General features: G+C 44.8%; 1 protein-coding gene across 1 annotated transcript in view; it reads left to right on the forward strand.

Moving 5' to 3' along the window:
* Positions 1-2,909: 2,909 nt before the first annotated feature.
* Positions 2,910-16,036, forward strand: part of LOC149325237 (histone-lysine N-methyltransferase PRDM9-like) — a 45,172-nt gene continuing 32,045 nt past the window's right edge. Inside the window, exons 1-5 of the mRNA XM_089564208.1 lie at positions 2,910-3,039; positions 9,658-9,735; positions 10,247-10,378; positions 13,021-13,122; positions 15,018-15,119. Of these exons, the coding sequence (XP_089420334.1) occupies positions 2,910-3,039; positions 9,658-9,735; positions 10,247-10,378; positions 13,021-13,122; positions 15,018-15,119 (544 nt within the window). The remainder of the gene's footprint in view (positions 3,040-9,657; positions 9,736-10,246; positions 10,379-13,020; positions 13,123-15,017; positions 15,120-16,036) is intronic.

Genomic DNA, 16,036 nt, shown 5'->3' on the forward strand with positions numbered 1-16,036 from the left:
AAGAAGGTAGCGTCGAGCACAAAGGAAGATTGCCGGCTGTAGACCAGGAAGAAAGGGCTGTAGCCAGTGATACACTGAATGGCGGAATTATATGCATCGAAGACGAAGGCCAAAATGTAGTACTAGATCCTGTGGTCGGGAGTGAGGTATAAAGATGATGTCGGACAACACGAGGGGACAATGTTCGATGAGGCCAGTGGTTTCAAGATGACAGCTGTAGGATGTCTTGTGGATGGTGCTGGCTGCGCGAAGTACCTCCTCAAGTACTTGCGAAAGAAACGTCTTCCCACGGTCGCTACCCGGAATACGGGGAGCACCATGGGTCAAGATCATCACGCGGAGAAAGAAGTCGGCAACTTCAGAAGAGGCACCGGATCGTAGATCGGCTGTTTCAGCGTACCGTTTGAAATGGTCAATGGCGGTGACAACCTAACGGGGGCCGGCTAGCGTGGTGGGTAGAGGGCCAAACAAGTCGCTGACGATAGCGCCAAAATTCACAGATGGGTAGGGAAGAGGTTTCAGGGGGCCAGCAGGGGGAGACTTTGACCGCTTACGATGCTGGAAACAGGAACAGGATGGTATGTACTTGGCCACGCTTGTAGAAAAGCCGGGCCAGAAGTAGCGGCCGTTGATGCTGTCGTACATTTTGTGGTGACCTAAATGGCCGGCAGTGGCGTCGTCGTGGGAAACCTCTAAAACTCGATGACGAAGGGACCGAGGAACAATGAGAGCCCACCGGTGACCCGTATAGTGGTAAGTGTAGCGCTAAAGTATTCCTGTAATCGAAACTGGCGGAGCTAACGTCGCAAGCGACTGTTGGGTTCCGCTGATTGACCGCGGAGACGAGCAATGATTGTGCGGTAGTAGGGATCAGCCTGCGGCAGGGACGGGAAAAGTAAGTGTGGATATCCACCGGAGCCACAGCGATGCGTGCAGCATCCAGGTGATCAGCGGAACGCAGACGTGAAGGACAGAGTTTGGATGAGGTCGCAGGTGGAAGTGCGGGAGCAGAAGACAACGGGCAGCGAGAGAGGGCGTCAGCATCGAGCTGTTTTCTGCCGGATTTTTAGGTTATGGTAAACGTGTACTCTTTAATGCGGAGCACCCAGCGACCCCTTGGCGACCGGGTAGGTTCTTTAACGTTAACAGCCGGCCCAGTTCTTGGTGATCTGTAATTATGGTAAAATGGCGACCATACATGTAAGGGCGAAATTTTTGGGGAGACCAAACAAAAGCGAGCCATTCTTGTTCTTTTATTGAGTAGTTACGCTCGGCTGCAGTTAGGGAACGGCTGGCGTACGCCACAACTTGCTCTTCAGACGTAGCGGAGCGTTGCAAGAGGACTGCGCCGATCCCTTGTCCACAGGCGTCAGTAGGAAGAATAGTGAGCACTTCCTCATCAAAGTGGTGAAGCATGGGAGGGGAAGTCAATGCCTGCTTGAGGGCATGGAAGGCCTCTTCACATTCAGTGGACCACACATAAAGGACTTCAGAAGTCAAGAGTTTGTGTAATGGGGCTGAAATAGAAACAAAGTTCCGTATAAAAAGCGGAAGTACGACGCCAGACCAAGGAAGCTGCGGAGTTCTTTCTGGCGTTGCGGCCGAGGAAACTATACTACAACCGCAATTTTTTCGCGATCAGGCTGGATTCCCGCCTTGCTAACGACATGACCTAGAACTTAGATGGTCTTGTTGGCAAAATTACACTTCTTGGTATTAAGCTGAAGACTGGCACGATAACAATTAAGCATTTCATCAAGCTTCTGGTACGCTCAACTTCATGAGGCATTGCGGTATTGGCGGCTAGTTTTTTGAGCAGAACTTTTTGCACCATCCTCCTGCCGCACCTGCTTGGTGGAACTTCCAAGACGGTTACTTTTTTCTTGTTTCAGCACGACAGAAGACCAGTACATAGAGCTCGAGGCCTAGCCTCTCTACAGGACGACCTTCCCATTTAGACGCTAGATTTAGACGCTAGACCTGAACCCAAAGCAAAACATCTTGGGTCTATTAAGACGCGTTCGGAGGCATGGCACCTCAGAAACTGCAGCGTTGACAACTTATGGGCGGTAATCAGTGGTGAGTGGGAAACACTGCGAGCACGCATTGACTTCGTTTTGACACTTTACGAATCAATGTCTCACCGTGAAACTGCTGTCATTGACGCCGGCGCAAATTTTGTAAAGTACTATCCTCGCGATCTGTGATTCGTGGTGAGCAAGCATGGGGACCAGAATGTTCTTTCATTACTTTGGACAAAAATAAATTGTTTGTTAGATACTTGTTTATTCTTTCAACCTTCTTCATTACGCAAATGAAGCTAGCATGAAAGGGCAGAGCTTTTCTATTTCACAAGGCCCGCCACCTCGAACCATACAGCTTTTACTTTATTTTATTTCATACTGGTGTATCAAAATTGTGTAAGAATTAAAGTAAGCAGCAGACTGCTGCTATCGCAAGGAAGTTGACGGAATGGAGTATTTAACCCTTGTACATGTAGGAGTTTAATCTAAACTGGACTGCATCACATGCAGCGCCTTACGCGTCAACTGCGCCTTTCGCGCATTACTATTACGCTTGCAATATCGTGGTGCAGCGAGTCCCATTTGCCTCGTCGTATCTCGGCCGCGCACTGAAGAAAAATTCGTTATTCGCTTTCCCGGATTCCTGAATCTTTATTGATGAACAATCTGAGATGTGTCTAGATGAATATTTCTCCTGCTTGGATCTGTACCAAACTCTGACCAGTCCCCAACAGTGCGTGCGTGTCACTGTTTGAGACGCAACAGCGACAACATCTGGTCGTTTAGCAACATAGGAAGAAGAGGTTGGAGAAGGAAGAAGTGGAGTGGTGGCGGTGGGCGTGTGGGTTCATTGGTTTCAACGCTTTCTTACTTTCGCGTTTCAACATGACCACCGACAACGAACAAGATGACCTGCGCCCCTACTTTACGGACGATGAGTGGACCAAGATGCCCGACTGCATGAAGCAGCGCTACGTGAATATAAAGCGGAACTACGACACGATGGTCACACTTGGTGAGTGCAATCATTAATGTCTTTCTAACGAAGTTTCCCTGTCGGCGTTATCGCGTCCAGGGAGTGTTAGTTTCGCAGCGTCACTGTGTTCTCAAAATATACATTGGATTGGACAGCTGGATAAGCAGCGTTGAAAGAGTTCACGTACATAGGGAAAAACACATGTCTAGAACGACCGAACTGTGTGTTCCGCAGCTCCTAAAGCCGCAGCGACGAGGGCGGCAAAATATGACGATGAAATCCTATGAGTTTAACTGCACAGGCTTACATACAGACAATTTTTAACCAAATGTTATCGCTAGATATCGCGCGTCCAGCCTGAAACACGCCCAGAACGTGTTCTAGGCAAATGTTTTGCCCTCTGTGCGTGCATGAAATATAAAAAAAATGTTCACATCGTTGGAATCAATAGGCAAGAGAAAAGTATGCACCGGTAGGTCCGCATTCACTGTAGTGCGCTTGCTCTCAAGGCGCAGGTTCCTGGCCTATGGGTAGATTACCAGGAATTTGGGAAAGCACCCAGCTAGTGCCGCTAAGCCTAGAGGTCTATCACGCTCTGTTCCGGAGCCACTCGGCCATGCTCTTTCTTTCTTAGGCCACGGATGATGGCAACGCACTATTTCCAAACGTTCAAAAGCATGGGCCAAACGCATACTGCACACAGAGTTCACGATGAAGTGCAGGAAGACAGGAGGGTATGCGGACAGTGAGTTACCTCCGGCTGCAAGGAGCGATGAGTAATTCCTGACGTAGAGGCAGGGTTGCCGAATCGCAAGAAATTTCCCATATGGTGGGAAAATTGGAACTGCAAAAGAAATGCAAAGGAAAGAAAGCCTGTGGGAAAATGTGGGAAACTTTTCAGATCCCGGTAAAACTGTTTTCTTCGATGCTGCGCTCATACAAATCAACGCTGCATGAGCTAAGATCTCCGAAAAGGTGCGGTCAGTCGTCATTCTTGGCTCCATAGCATTAGCTGTAGTTTAATGGCTAGAACATATGTGGCATGAAAATTTATGCCGGTGTATTTTTGTCAGCTGAGAGCTCGCGCTTGATGGCCGTGTGCCTCGATGACATGCTGTTTCCGGTCTCACAAAGCAGGAACTTTGAATTCATACCGGTATTCCTTGACATAAGCAAGGTGAAAGACTACTCCTTAACTAGTCGCACGCAATCACCTTATCTAAACGAACTTTTTGCTCTGATTGCTGGTGTGAAGGCTAAGAAGAGAAACGGGACGGGCACGCATTTCGTTGTTGCAATCGCGATTCTGCGCATGGCACTCCGAAAACGCTGGCTCGAGCGGAGAGCAGTTAACTTTACTGTAGCAAAAAAAGCACATGCAGTTCTCCGTAAGTGACACTAAACTAGCTGGAAAAACTTCTTGTTTGCGCAACGTGCATCAGACTAAAATCAGCGTGATAAACGTTTCTTTCCTGCTGCTTCAATGGAAAATTTCTAGTTTTTGTCTATTTACGGTCAAAACAGGGGTCTCAATGGCGCGAAATCGCCAAAGGCAATAATTCTCTTGCAATAATTTCGTTCATTTTTGTGGTATTAACAGCTACAATAAAGACAAAATCTCGAAAAACTTCTTTTAGGGGTCACCTTGAATGAATACCATTTGAACATGTGCAAGGCAAAGTTTTGGCTTCAGGTAATGATGGCTGTTCAACTTTATAGGGTTGCGTATGTAGGTATGGGGTGGCAGCGGCTGGAACAGGACTGGGTTAATTGGAGAGATATGGAAGAGGCCTTTGCTCTGCAGTGGGTGTAGTCAGGCTGATGATGTTTATGATGATGAGGGCTTCAGAGACATATGAGCTGTGAATTTATTTATTCTAAATGTATTGACCGTTTAGAGTCAGTTAAAAAAAGCAATACGATTCATCTTCGGCCGGTACGATCGCATCTTTTCACATTCTTCACATGGGCACACTTCGTCTTTGTAAATGTTAGAACATAGGCGCGCACGTGAACGCATCATTATGCTGCACAAGATCGCTCTCACGTGATCACATCATTCAGGCACCCTTCTCATTTGTGTCCTCAAGTGAACGTGCAACTCAACGGAACCACCCATTAAACATTGTTCCTTTCAAACCACATTTAGACTACTTTAAATTTTCTTTTTTCCCTCTAACTCTTGACCTTTGGAATCGATTGCACGGCTCATTTAGCTCGGTGCCAATTGAAGAGTTCGTTGTTCAGTTGCCTAACAATCTGACCTGTTGATATGTTTTTAATACTTGTGTATTATCTATTTCTATCTACCCATGTTACTTGTCTTTACTAATGTGTGTACACACTCCTTCTATGTCTCTCCGCTGCGACAGCAGTATCTGTAAATAAATAAATAAATAAATAAATAAATAAATAAATAAATAAATAAATAAATAAATAAATAAATAAATAAATAAATAAATATTCTTTCCCGGTAATTGCCCTAAAATTACTTGTCCAAAAATATCTTGTTGGAAAAAAGGCGAAATTTTGCGTCGCGAAGGCGGAAAAAAAGCAAAGTGAGCAGTTGGCAACACTGCCTAGAGGGCACCAAGTGGGGAGTGCTTACGTGTTGCCGCTAATCACGGGGAGTAAGGGCCGTCGGATCCATCTAAGCGCTCGTTGGAGGAGCCATCGGCCTGGGCCAAACCTAAGGTGGGTGCGAACACCGAGTTGCGGATGCGTGGGCCCCAAGCCACCCGTGAATTACATGATCCTCAAGTACGGCCTCGGCCGCTCGTGAAAGACGCAAGGGGACGTATTCTACAAGCTGTCCATTTTACATCGTACATTTTGGCTACATTTGGTCATCTGCCATTGGTCTATGAGATGTACCCAGTTCATTTTGTCCTCTGTCATTGATCTATGAGATCACCCAGTTCATTTTGTCCTCTGATATTGATCTATCAGGTATACCCAGTTAATTTTGTCCTCTGTCATTAGTCTGAGATAACCTAGTTAATTTTGTCCTCTGTAATTGGTCTATGAGATAACCCAGTTCATTTCGTCCTCTGTAATTATTCTATGAGATAACCCAGTTCATTTTGTCCTCTGCCATTGGTCTATGGGCTACACCCAGTTCATTTTGTCCTCTGTCATTAGTCTATGAGCTACATCCAGTTCATTTTGTCCTCTGTAATTGGTCTATGAGATAACCCAGTTCATTTTGTCCTCTGTCATTGGTCTATGGGCTACACCCAGTTCATTTTGTCCTGTCATTAGTCTATGAGCTACATCCAGTTCATTTTGTCCTGTCATTAGTCTATGAGCTACATCCAGTTCATTTTGTCCTCTGTCATTAGTCTATGAGATATACCCAGTTCATTTTGTCCTCTGTCATTGGTCTATGAGATATATCCAGTTCATTTTGTCCTCTGTCATTGGTCTATGAGATATACCCGGTTCATTTTGTCCTCTGTCATTGGACTATGAGATATACCCAGTTCATTTTGTCCTCTGTAATTGGTCTATGAGATATACCCAGTTCATTTTGTCCTCTGTCATTGGTCTATGGGCTACACCCAGTTCATTTTGTCCTGTCATTAGTCTATGAGCTACTTCACTCAGATGGTCACTGTGCCAACTCGTGGTTCTAACATTTTGGATTTGTTTCTCGTCTCTAATCCCGAGTTAATTAAGTCTGTTCGAAGCATAAAGGGCGTAAGCGATCACAACATTCTCTTATTCGACCTCTCCATTACGTTACAACATCGCCAACCTGAAACCAAGTACATCAGGGACTACAGCAAAGCCAATTTTAACAAGATAAATACAGAACTAGATGTCTTTCTTCAACATTTAGTCCCCTCGCTAATTATAGAACAGTTGAACAAAATTGGTGTTTATTCAAACACAAAATACTGTCTTTCATCGACAGGTTCGTTCCTCTGGTGCGCATTCGAGGGGATGCCAGCAAGCCTTGGTTTTCTAATTCATTGCGAAAACTAGCCAGAAGAAAAAAGCGTACTTTTCGGGAAGCTAAGCAAGCGGATTCTCCCCAGAATTGGTCTTCCTACTTTAAAGCGCTACGTGAATACACGGGCCAATTGAAGCGCTCCAAACGAAAGTTCTTCCACCAAGACCTTCTAACTATTCTACGCGACAAACCGCAAAAATTTTGGAGCATATTAACCCCGAAACGCTGCCCGCCACACATGTCATTGACCCATTCTGATGGCTCGCATGTACCAGGTAACCAGTGCGCTGAAGTCATGAATTCGTATTTCGCTTCTGTGTTCACTCATGAACCCACTTCCGACGTTCCCTTCCAACCGTGTTTTAACTACTCCGAAATGCAGCCGGTCACAATCACATCTGAAGGCATAGCGAAACTAATAGATAACCTTAAGATCTGTAGCAGTCCAGGCCCTGACAACATATCGCCTAAAATTCTAAAAGGTACCAAACTGGTTTCCAGTTTGATTTTACAGATCACATTTTACGAGCAATCTGAGCGGACGTGCGTGTAAGACAGTGCGAACCCTTTTGAAGTGCGTGAACTTAAATTGTAACCACAATATATCCGTTTTTATTCCCCAAAAATTGTTGGTGCGTGGAGTGTTCTTACTCGCTCCCCCTTCCCTTTTTCGGTCATCGCTAACACTTCACAGTGATCGTACAATGAGTATCAGAATGATTGCTGATGACTTGAGCATTCCTCAAACCCAAGTTTTTGAGAGCGTGACAGAAAACTTATCCATGAGGAAAGCATGCGTGAAGTTGGTGCCGGGAGTGTTGTCAGAGGAGGAAAAGGCCAACCGGTAGGATCTTCTTCATCATGTGAATGAGGACCCCGATTTTGTGCCCAGCACAAGGCGGCAACGCTGCCTCAGCCCCCCTACAGCCTCGACTTGGCCCCGCCAGACTTTTTTCTATTCCCGAGGATAAAACCGACGTTCAAGGGGGAACATCACGGATCGGTAGAGGTGGTTCAACAGGCCGTGAGGAGGGAGCTAAACAGCATTCCGGTCCAGGCGTTCCTGGAGGCGTACGAAAACTGTAAAACTCATTGGCAGCAGCGTGTAGGTGCGGAAGGGTGCTACCTTGAAAAATTGTAATCGTTTGTACTATTCTCTTGAATAAATTTTGCTTAAAAAATGAGTCCTACTACTTTCAGAACAGACCGTGTATCTCACAGCCATGCATCTAACTGAGAACGCTTGCCAAAACTAGTGGTATCTCCGAAATTTATTGTCGCGCATGTCTTCACCACAACAGGCACTATTTGCCTGGTTACCGAGAGCAGCGTCAGAGGTCTGCACTGAACGTTGTTACACATTTTTTTCTCTCTCCTGGCGACGGGGCAGAACGAACATCAAGCACGTGCAGCCGCCGCGGTGGCTCAGTGGTTACGGTGCTCGCCTGCTGACCCGAAAGACGCGGGTTCGGTCCCGGCCGTGGCGGCCGAATTTCTATGGGGGCGAAATTCTAGAGGCCCGTGTGCTGTGGGATGTCAGGGCACGTTAAAGAACCCCAGGTGGTCGAAATCTCCGGAGCCCCCCACTACGGCGTCCCTAATAGCCTGAGTCGCTTTGGGACGTTAAACCCCATAAACCAAACCATTAAGCCCGTGCAGACAGGGTAGTGAATTCCAGTCCTCCGAAAGCATAGACAACACACTCGATGGACAGGGTTTCCATACAGACTTGGATATTTCTAAACTCGATGTAGAATTCTGTATAGTGTGTATATAAATACTGGACATATAAAATTCTGTGTGTGAAGTCTGTGTATAAAATGGAGTGCGCCAGAGGTCAGCTTGCTCCATTTTACTCCTTTAAAGGAGTAAAAATGGAGCAATCTATCCTTTAGCGCACTCCCCTCTATAAAAGGTACTGCGCTAGGGGATAGATTACTCCCTCCTTGCTCCCATACAGGCGTATTCGCGTTTTGGGTGTCTAGACAGCGCCTGTCCTCGTGTGCCTTTCCTTTCGTCCCTGTCAAAAGTAGCGCTGTTCTTTTTTGAAATGGAGCGTATAGTGGCCGCAGGTGCGCAACACGAACACCGGCCAAAAGAGAACGATGAGCATTTCGGAGAAAGTCGACTACAGTTACTCAAGACTGCTGTACAGGCATACTTTCCGGCGCAACCAATTTTTTTTAACACGACGAACTCCTTTACGTAGTGCCTTCGGAGTAACATCGTACGATAAGAGTGTATTAGGTGTTTTGGCGCCTTGTTAAACAATCTGAAAGAGGGGTGTTTTGAATCCTTTAGTAAAATCGAAATGACAGTGAGTTTCAATCTCGCAAGCTAATTAACAAAGTGCAATTGTGAGTGCACAATAAATCTCCTCACTATTAGCCTACCTCAGGCGTTGGACCAGCGGCTATTGTGTTTTGCTACCGAGTATGACACAGCTCTTTCTGTCCCCATCTCTACAGTGTAGAGACGGCGGTGAAATGCGACATGTATTCGTACTGAAATTCCCACCCTTCATTACCCGTGCCTCGAAATAGATCGCGTTCTCGCCAGAGCGTAATCGCTTACTGTTGTTATGCAGCTCTAGTACAAAAAGAAATTGTTATCGGCTAAACAGATGTTGGACTGCCAGAAATATGCACTTCCCTACAGTAAAAATAAATATTGTCACTCATGTAGGCTTCCCTATCTTTTAGGTCTTCGTCCTGCAGTCCCAGATTTTATGAAGTGTGAATCGGCGGCATGGAACGCTCCAGCGAAGGGTGACAGCAACTGTAAGTTAGGAACCTCTTAATTTTCAGTAGCTACCCAGTCAGACTGTTATCCTGTTCAGTCTTTTCCCATTGGCGCTGTGAATTTCAGCAGCTGTATTTCGTAGATGGAACTGAACAAGAATGAAGTGAGGTTGAATCACTTGACAGATCAATGTTATATATCAAGGATTCACGACGCAAAACGTTGAGATCCGATATATGTGAGCAATAAAATCGTTTTGGAATTCCATTTTCCTTGCACTAGCTTAATATTTTAACATTCTGAAGTAGTGTGCTCACCGCTACAAGCATGAATAAATTTTAAATGATAGTAACGTAGCCTCTTAACAAGTTTTGGCGCTATTTTTCTGATTGCGGCATGGTTGTAATATTTTTCTTGGCGCCGAAATAAATACTTCTAAAATCCGGGTTACACGGCTAAAACTGGTAAAGGCCGAACTGTCCGGAAACCTGGAAAGAAAAGCGTAACAGCCAGCCAAGATTTCCTCTATTGCCTCGTTACTGCTCTCAGGTGAATCAACCGCCAGCAGTTCCCAGCCTGCAGCCGCCAACCGACTGAACGCTGAGGGAACAGAGCCGGAGACACCAACAGAAGCGTCCGCCCTGATGGAGACGACTGGGAGCAAATCACAGCAGGAGGACAGTAAGCCGTTTCATTGAGGTAGAAGAAAGGCCACGGATACCTAAAAACCCCAGATGAAACGAATTTAGATTGGTAAAACGATTTGACGCAACATCCTAATCACATAAGTGTAGCGGCACTAGCATGGCATTTGCAATATATGTGAATACTGCCCGCTTCGGTGCTTTTTTTTTTTTTGCCAGTATACGAGTATATGCAGTATGCAGCTGCAGTAGTGAAAGAAAATATATGATATTTCAGTTTTTCGTTTTTAACTTTTTAGGGCACTAAAATTTGAGCCTGAGGTTGGTGGGCTGCCAATATCAAATCTTTTGCACAATAGCAACCAATGTCTATCATCGTATTACGCAACAATTTATCCAACAGCTAAATTATTTAGCAACTGCCTTCTGCGCTGTGTTAGGGTATCGGCAATTATATCTTTTTTTGTTACAACATGAGGCAACAATTTCAAGAATGCCTTTTCACAACAACCTAATGCATAAATACTTCGCACGCGATTTTCCAGCAATGACTGCTTGATCTCGCCGAAGCATGGAGTCCAGGAAGCTCTGAGTGAACGTCTAGCACAAGGTCCCCAGTCTTTCACCAGCTTGTCCACTTTATGCTAGGCGCTGCTGGCTGCTTTGTTTCTCAGACGACGCGCGACGCCTATCCAAATATGTTCAATTGAAACAATCTCGGTAGGATGGCTTGGTCACTCCCTCGTTGTCGGTCGCGGTACCGAAGAATGGTTTCCCATTTTCCGTCCTCGAGCTCCGACGCTGATATTTTCTCGCCTTCCACGGCGTACTCCATCTGTGCGGGTCCCTGGGCGCTCAGCTCCCGGCGGAGAGGTGGCGAGCTAGGTCGAGCTCGATGGCTAGGCCGGCAGTCAGCCGGCAATATGCCTAGGAGTCCGTAGATTGGCAAAATCCGGCTTCAGCAGGCACTGGACAATGGCCCGGATGTCGTCCAAAATATTCGAGCCCGAAGGCTGACTCTTTCTGCCGAAAAGTGGCTTCGAGGCGGGAGCCCATGCGAGACACGTCAGCACAGCTCCGTCCTCTTCCTCTTCTCCTATGGTTACTACTATGTTCAATTGAAACAATCTCGGTAGGATGGCTTGGTCACTCCCTAACGTCCGCCGTCTTCTTCTTCATTCAATCATTCACATGCGTAGAAAAATTCTTCAGGTCGTAATTCTTTTGAAACATATATTGAAATCCCATATTTGTGCATGTATACGGTGTCATAACGTTTTCAAGAAAGCCCTTAACCACTTCTTCACCCACGGTACATTGAATACACCAAGGAGGCAAACTTCCTGAGCGGAGAATCAGCCGTGTGCCATTACGTTCACACATTTATTTATTTATTTTATTTATTTGAATACCCTAAAGGTCAAATGCGGGAATTACAAAAGGGGGGGGGGGTAATTCATCAAAGAAAACTTAACAAATATGCAACACGGAATATAAACGGCTGAAAAAGAAATAAAGAAGTTAAGAAGCCAGGTACAACTTACTAAGAGGAAGGAAAAAAAATAGGCTATGTACAAGTACTTGAAAAAATGCACATGCAGCAAACGCCACTTAACAAAACAACAAAAATCCCACCTTCGGAAGTTACAAAACATTGCATCTAACATTTTGTAGAACGTTACGGCCCGACACGCACACACTGAAGCAAACGAAAAAAAAAAGTGAACCACACAACGATAAAATAAGAACAAACATCATGTTTGGCTGACGTGTTAAACTGACAACGAGGCCCACATAAATTGCGTTTCGGGAATCCCATCATTCCTGCACGACATAGAACATCAATTTATCTAATTAAATCACCCTCTCTCATTCGTGACACGCCGGGTGTTCCTTCCTCTACATCATCCTGGAAACCCGGTTCTTTTCACAGATGTGCAGTGTTTCCAGCTGGGTTCTTTAGATCAGCACATTGCACTTGACGTCTCACAGACCCTGGAGTTACTATAGAGCCTGATAACAAGGTCCAATCGTCTGAAATGACAAGAATCAGTCTAGAGAATTTTAGGCGCGCGCGAATAAGGTCTTCTTCAACAACTTGGTTGGTCGCTCCGGCATGTCTCCTGCGAAGTTCGAGAAACCAAACCTTTGAACCTACATCTCTTCAAAACCTGTGAAAGAATGGAGTGCGCTACTATGAATATTTTGCTGTTTCATTACAAAGTTACTGCAGCAGATAACAGGTATTTAGGTAGTCATGGTGGCGTTATGTTAACTTCACACTCCGCCCATTGCTTATAAACTTATGTAACTGCAGAATATGGCACCTGAAATTGACAGCGAGTTAATAATAATTGAGAACAGATCGAAAATGGACGCCATGAGAAGCGCCCATGGAGGACAAAAATGGAAAACTAACTGAAGGCATACAGTTACGCCCCAAAAAACTAAAGACGGGAGAAGAGGGCAAGGCATTATTGCATTATATTGTATTCAGAAATAGCAAATATGTCTTTTGTATCCGCGATATTTTGAATTTATAGAAAAAAAAATTTTAAATGCATCTTTTTTCTTCACTACTGTATATCACGAAGTCATTTATGTTGTCTTTTCTCGCGGAATTTGAGACCCCGATATCTCCCCCTAAACTACGAAACCTTTCATTCTGCCATTCATTAGGTTCCCCAAGCAGCTCGTCGATTCAGCGCCGCTACCCCAAGCGCGCTCGTAAGCAAGTTATTTGTACGCAAACAGACGGGGCTTGTGACGACAAGAACTCCGGTGAGTCACGAGCAGTTGCATTCAACGTTTATATCGCAGGCTAATGCAGAGGGAGTTGCTTCCTTCCTCGAACTTCCACTGAAAAGAGTAAAATATTTTCGAGCGACAAATTTTGTGCGTGCCTTTAGCGCGCTAGGCAGCGCAGCTTTACTGGCCACCTGCCATGTAGCATGAGCATGTGCCAATCTTAAAAGGCTTTTTGAGATGCAGTGCAACTTTTTACCATAATTTATTCATTTATTTATTTAGGGCACTCTAAGTCATATTTCGGATCTTGTAGGAGAGGGCAAACGAAGTGGAGAAAGATTAGACATACTAGAATGGGGAACATGCGCACCGCAGTACAGTGGATCGTGGCAAGCAGGAATAAGAACACAAAAATAACATTAGTGAGAACGATCACGACGCGCATCAGTCAGCACTTCGAAAGAGAAAACTGGTGTGCTTATGCGAAAGTAAACGCGCCAATCTAAAGGTATCGAAAGGGTGAACGCTTTCGGTGAATCACTGAAATTATCATCATAGCAACATTTTTGGGGATGTTTGGTTTTGATTATGCCTTCTTTAAGAACAGTGCAGATGTTGTCGATGACCCATGAGGGAGGCTATTCCCTACTCGCAATGGCTGAAGAAAAAAAGATTAGAATTCGTATGCGCCGCATCGAGTTAGAAACAGCCTCATGCAGTTTTCATCATTTAAACGCGTAGAACGATGTCATGTTGGCCTAACATATTCATTTACGTAAGTCTTGATTCAGCCGTTGTAAAGAAGGAAAACAAATTTCATGGAAGTGACGGGTTGCTGACATGTCAAGGTAACGGATAGGTGCTTACGCTCGTAGGAAAGTGTATTTTTGAACGTTTCCTAGTTTTTTGCGCAGATATAGTTGTTGAGCGTTCCAAACAATGTTGAAGTACTCAAGGTTTGGTTTCAAGAGCACGTCATGAGCTGCTAACTATGTCTGAAAAGGCGCTGATGGAAGTTTCCTGCGAATAAATCCAAATTGTTCGAACGTCTCTGCACGCGTGTTATCTATATGAAGGTCCCGGCTTAAGGATGGGAAAATGTGACACCCGAATATGTGATCGTTGCTAGCCGCAGTACGTTGCAGCCTCAGAAACTGCAGGAATAGTCAGGGGGCATTTTTTTCTAATTCGAGCAGTATTCAGGCTGCTTTGTAGCATCTTAGGCCTTACTGTCACGCTTGACTACTGGGCTTTCTTCGCTTGTCGTAGGCGAAGGGATAATGAAGGAGCACTTTCCAATTAACAGTATTCTTGCTGGGAATTCTAGTTCTTAATCGGTTTACAGAGTGCCTACAGGTTCAATGAAAATTTTGGTCCTCGAATGCTTCTCCGCTCTTCACTCATATGCCAGAGCAGCCTTAAAAACTTTGGTAATCGTTAGACGTATCCCCAACAAAGCGACTTTGTTCCAATGCAATGGTCTTCTCTTTTGACGTTGCAAACCAACCTTGGCCTTCTCTTTTAGTGCATACAATGCCACTTTAAATGCAACTCAAGGAATTAAACAAATTTTAACGCTTAAATTAAATGGTTGTTATTGAGATAGCTGAGAGAGTTATTGACTTGTCCTTTTGTGCTGGGGAAGGCTTAGTCATTATATTTTATATCGCGGCTCTCAGTGTTCTGTTACACTTTCACTGTTGCATGCTACACAATAAAGGCCTTCTTTTGCTGTCAGCAGTTGGTTTTCGTTTCATTATTGGAGCTTTTACTTTTTAAGCCATAAAATGTTTTGTTTTATTGAATTCCTCATTGCTTCCCTTCCTCTTCTTGCAACTACAAACGTTGAAACATATTAATGGCCCTAGCTTTTTATGACAAACTCTTCACGGAGATTGGTTGGGCACCTTGTCATCTATGCTATGCAGACTCCGAATCCAGCTCGTCGCCGGGTGGTTTTAAGCCTATGGGCCGAAAGAGAAAGACTACAGGAGGTAACTCCAACCACGTTTCTGGCGTGCGGCCTGCAGGTAAGTAGGCACCATGGAACTCTTCTTCATCCCAAGGAGCCCCGGTAATAGTGGGCGTGAACCACAAAGCGGTTCGCGCTGGCGCTGCCTCACATGCTCTGCCGTTTCTTTACCGTGTGCCGAGTCCACGTATACCGCACACGAATCGCGCATATGGAAATTCACATACCCTTACGAAAATGGTTTACAGATTCCTAATAGACTTTATTACCTTCCTATATATATTTCATTTTGTCTATTCGTAGTTTATAGACTGTCTAAAGAAAAATATCTACTTAAAATGTGTGGCCATATACTGCGTACGGACAGTCTATAGAATTCGTATTGCCTATAGACTAGTCTATAGGATTTGCCAACAAAAAGTCTATAGACTTCACAGGCAAAAGTGTGTGGACAATCTACAGATTAAAGAAATTTTTGGAAGGGTATGTCGCCCTGATGCTAAAGCTACAACCCCGACATCCATACCATCCTTATGAGTGTCGTCAGCCTAACCACGTCCAGTGCAGGAGAAAGGCCTCTCTTGCTGGCATTCATTAAGCCCATATAACTGCGACAGCTACGGCAACGCTGTGCCTTCAAACTTCCTAGTCTACTCCTTGCCGCCACCCCCACTAGCGAAAAATGGATATGCTAAAAATGCATTTCGAACATACTGTATTAATTTCATACCTATTTCACATTTTTGTCCCTGTGCTTAAACTGCAGTACGAATGCTTTTTAAGTGTAATAGAAATAATTTTTTGAACGCTCTTACAAATACGTCAGAAATACTCTTTTTTCCGCGAAGTATATTTATAATACATTAAAATTGTACTAAAATATACATTAAATACGTTAGATTAACTTAAAAACAGACTAAAATGTACATTTAATAAACCGAAAATATATTCACTTCGGCTTAAAAAGATGCACAA

This window comes from Amblyomma mixtum, chromosome 10 (assembly GCF_055824585.1).
Source record: "Amblyomma mixtum isolate Tamu chromosome 10, ASM5582458v1, whole genome shotgun sequence".
Classification (NCBI taxonomy): domain Eukaryota; kingdom Metazoa; phylum Arthropoda; class Arachnida; order Ixodida; family Ixodidae; genus Amblyomma; species Amblyomma mixtum.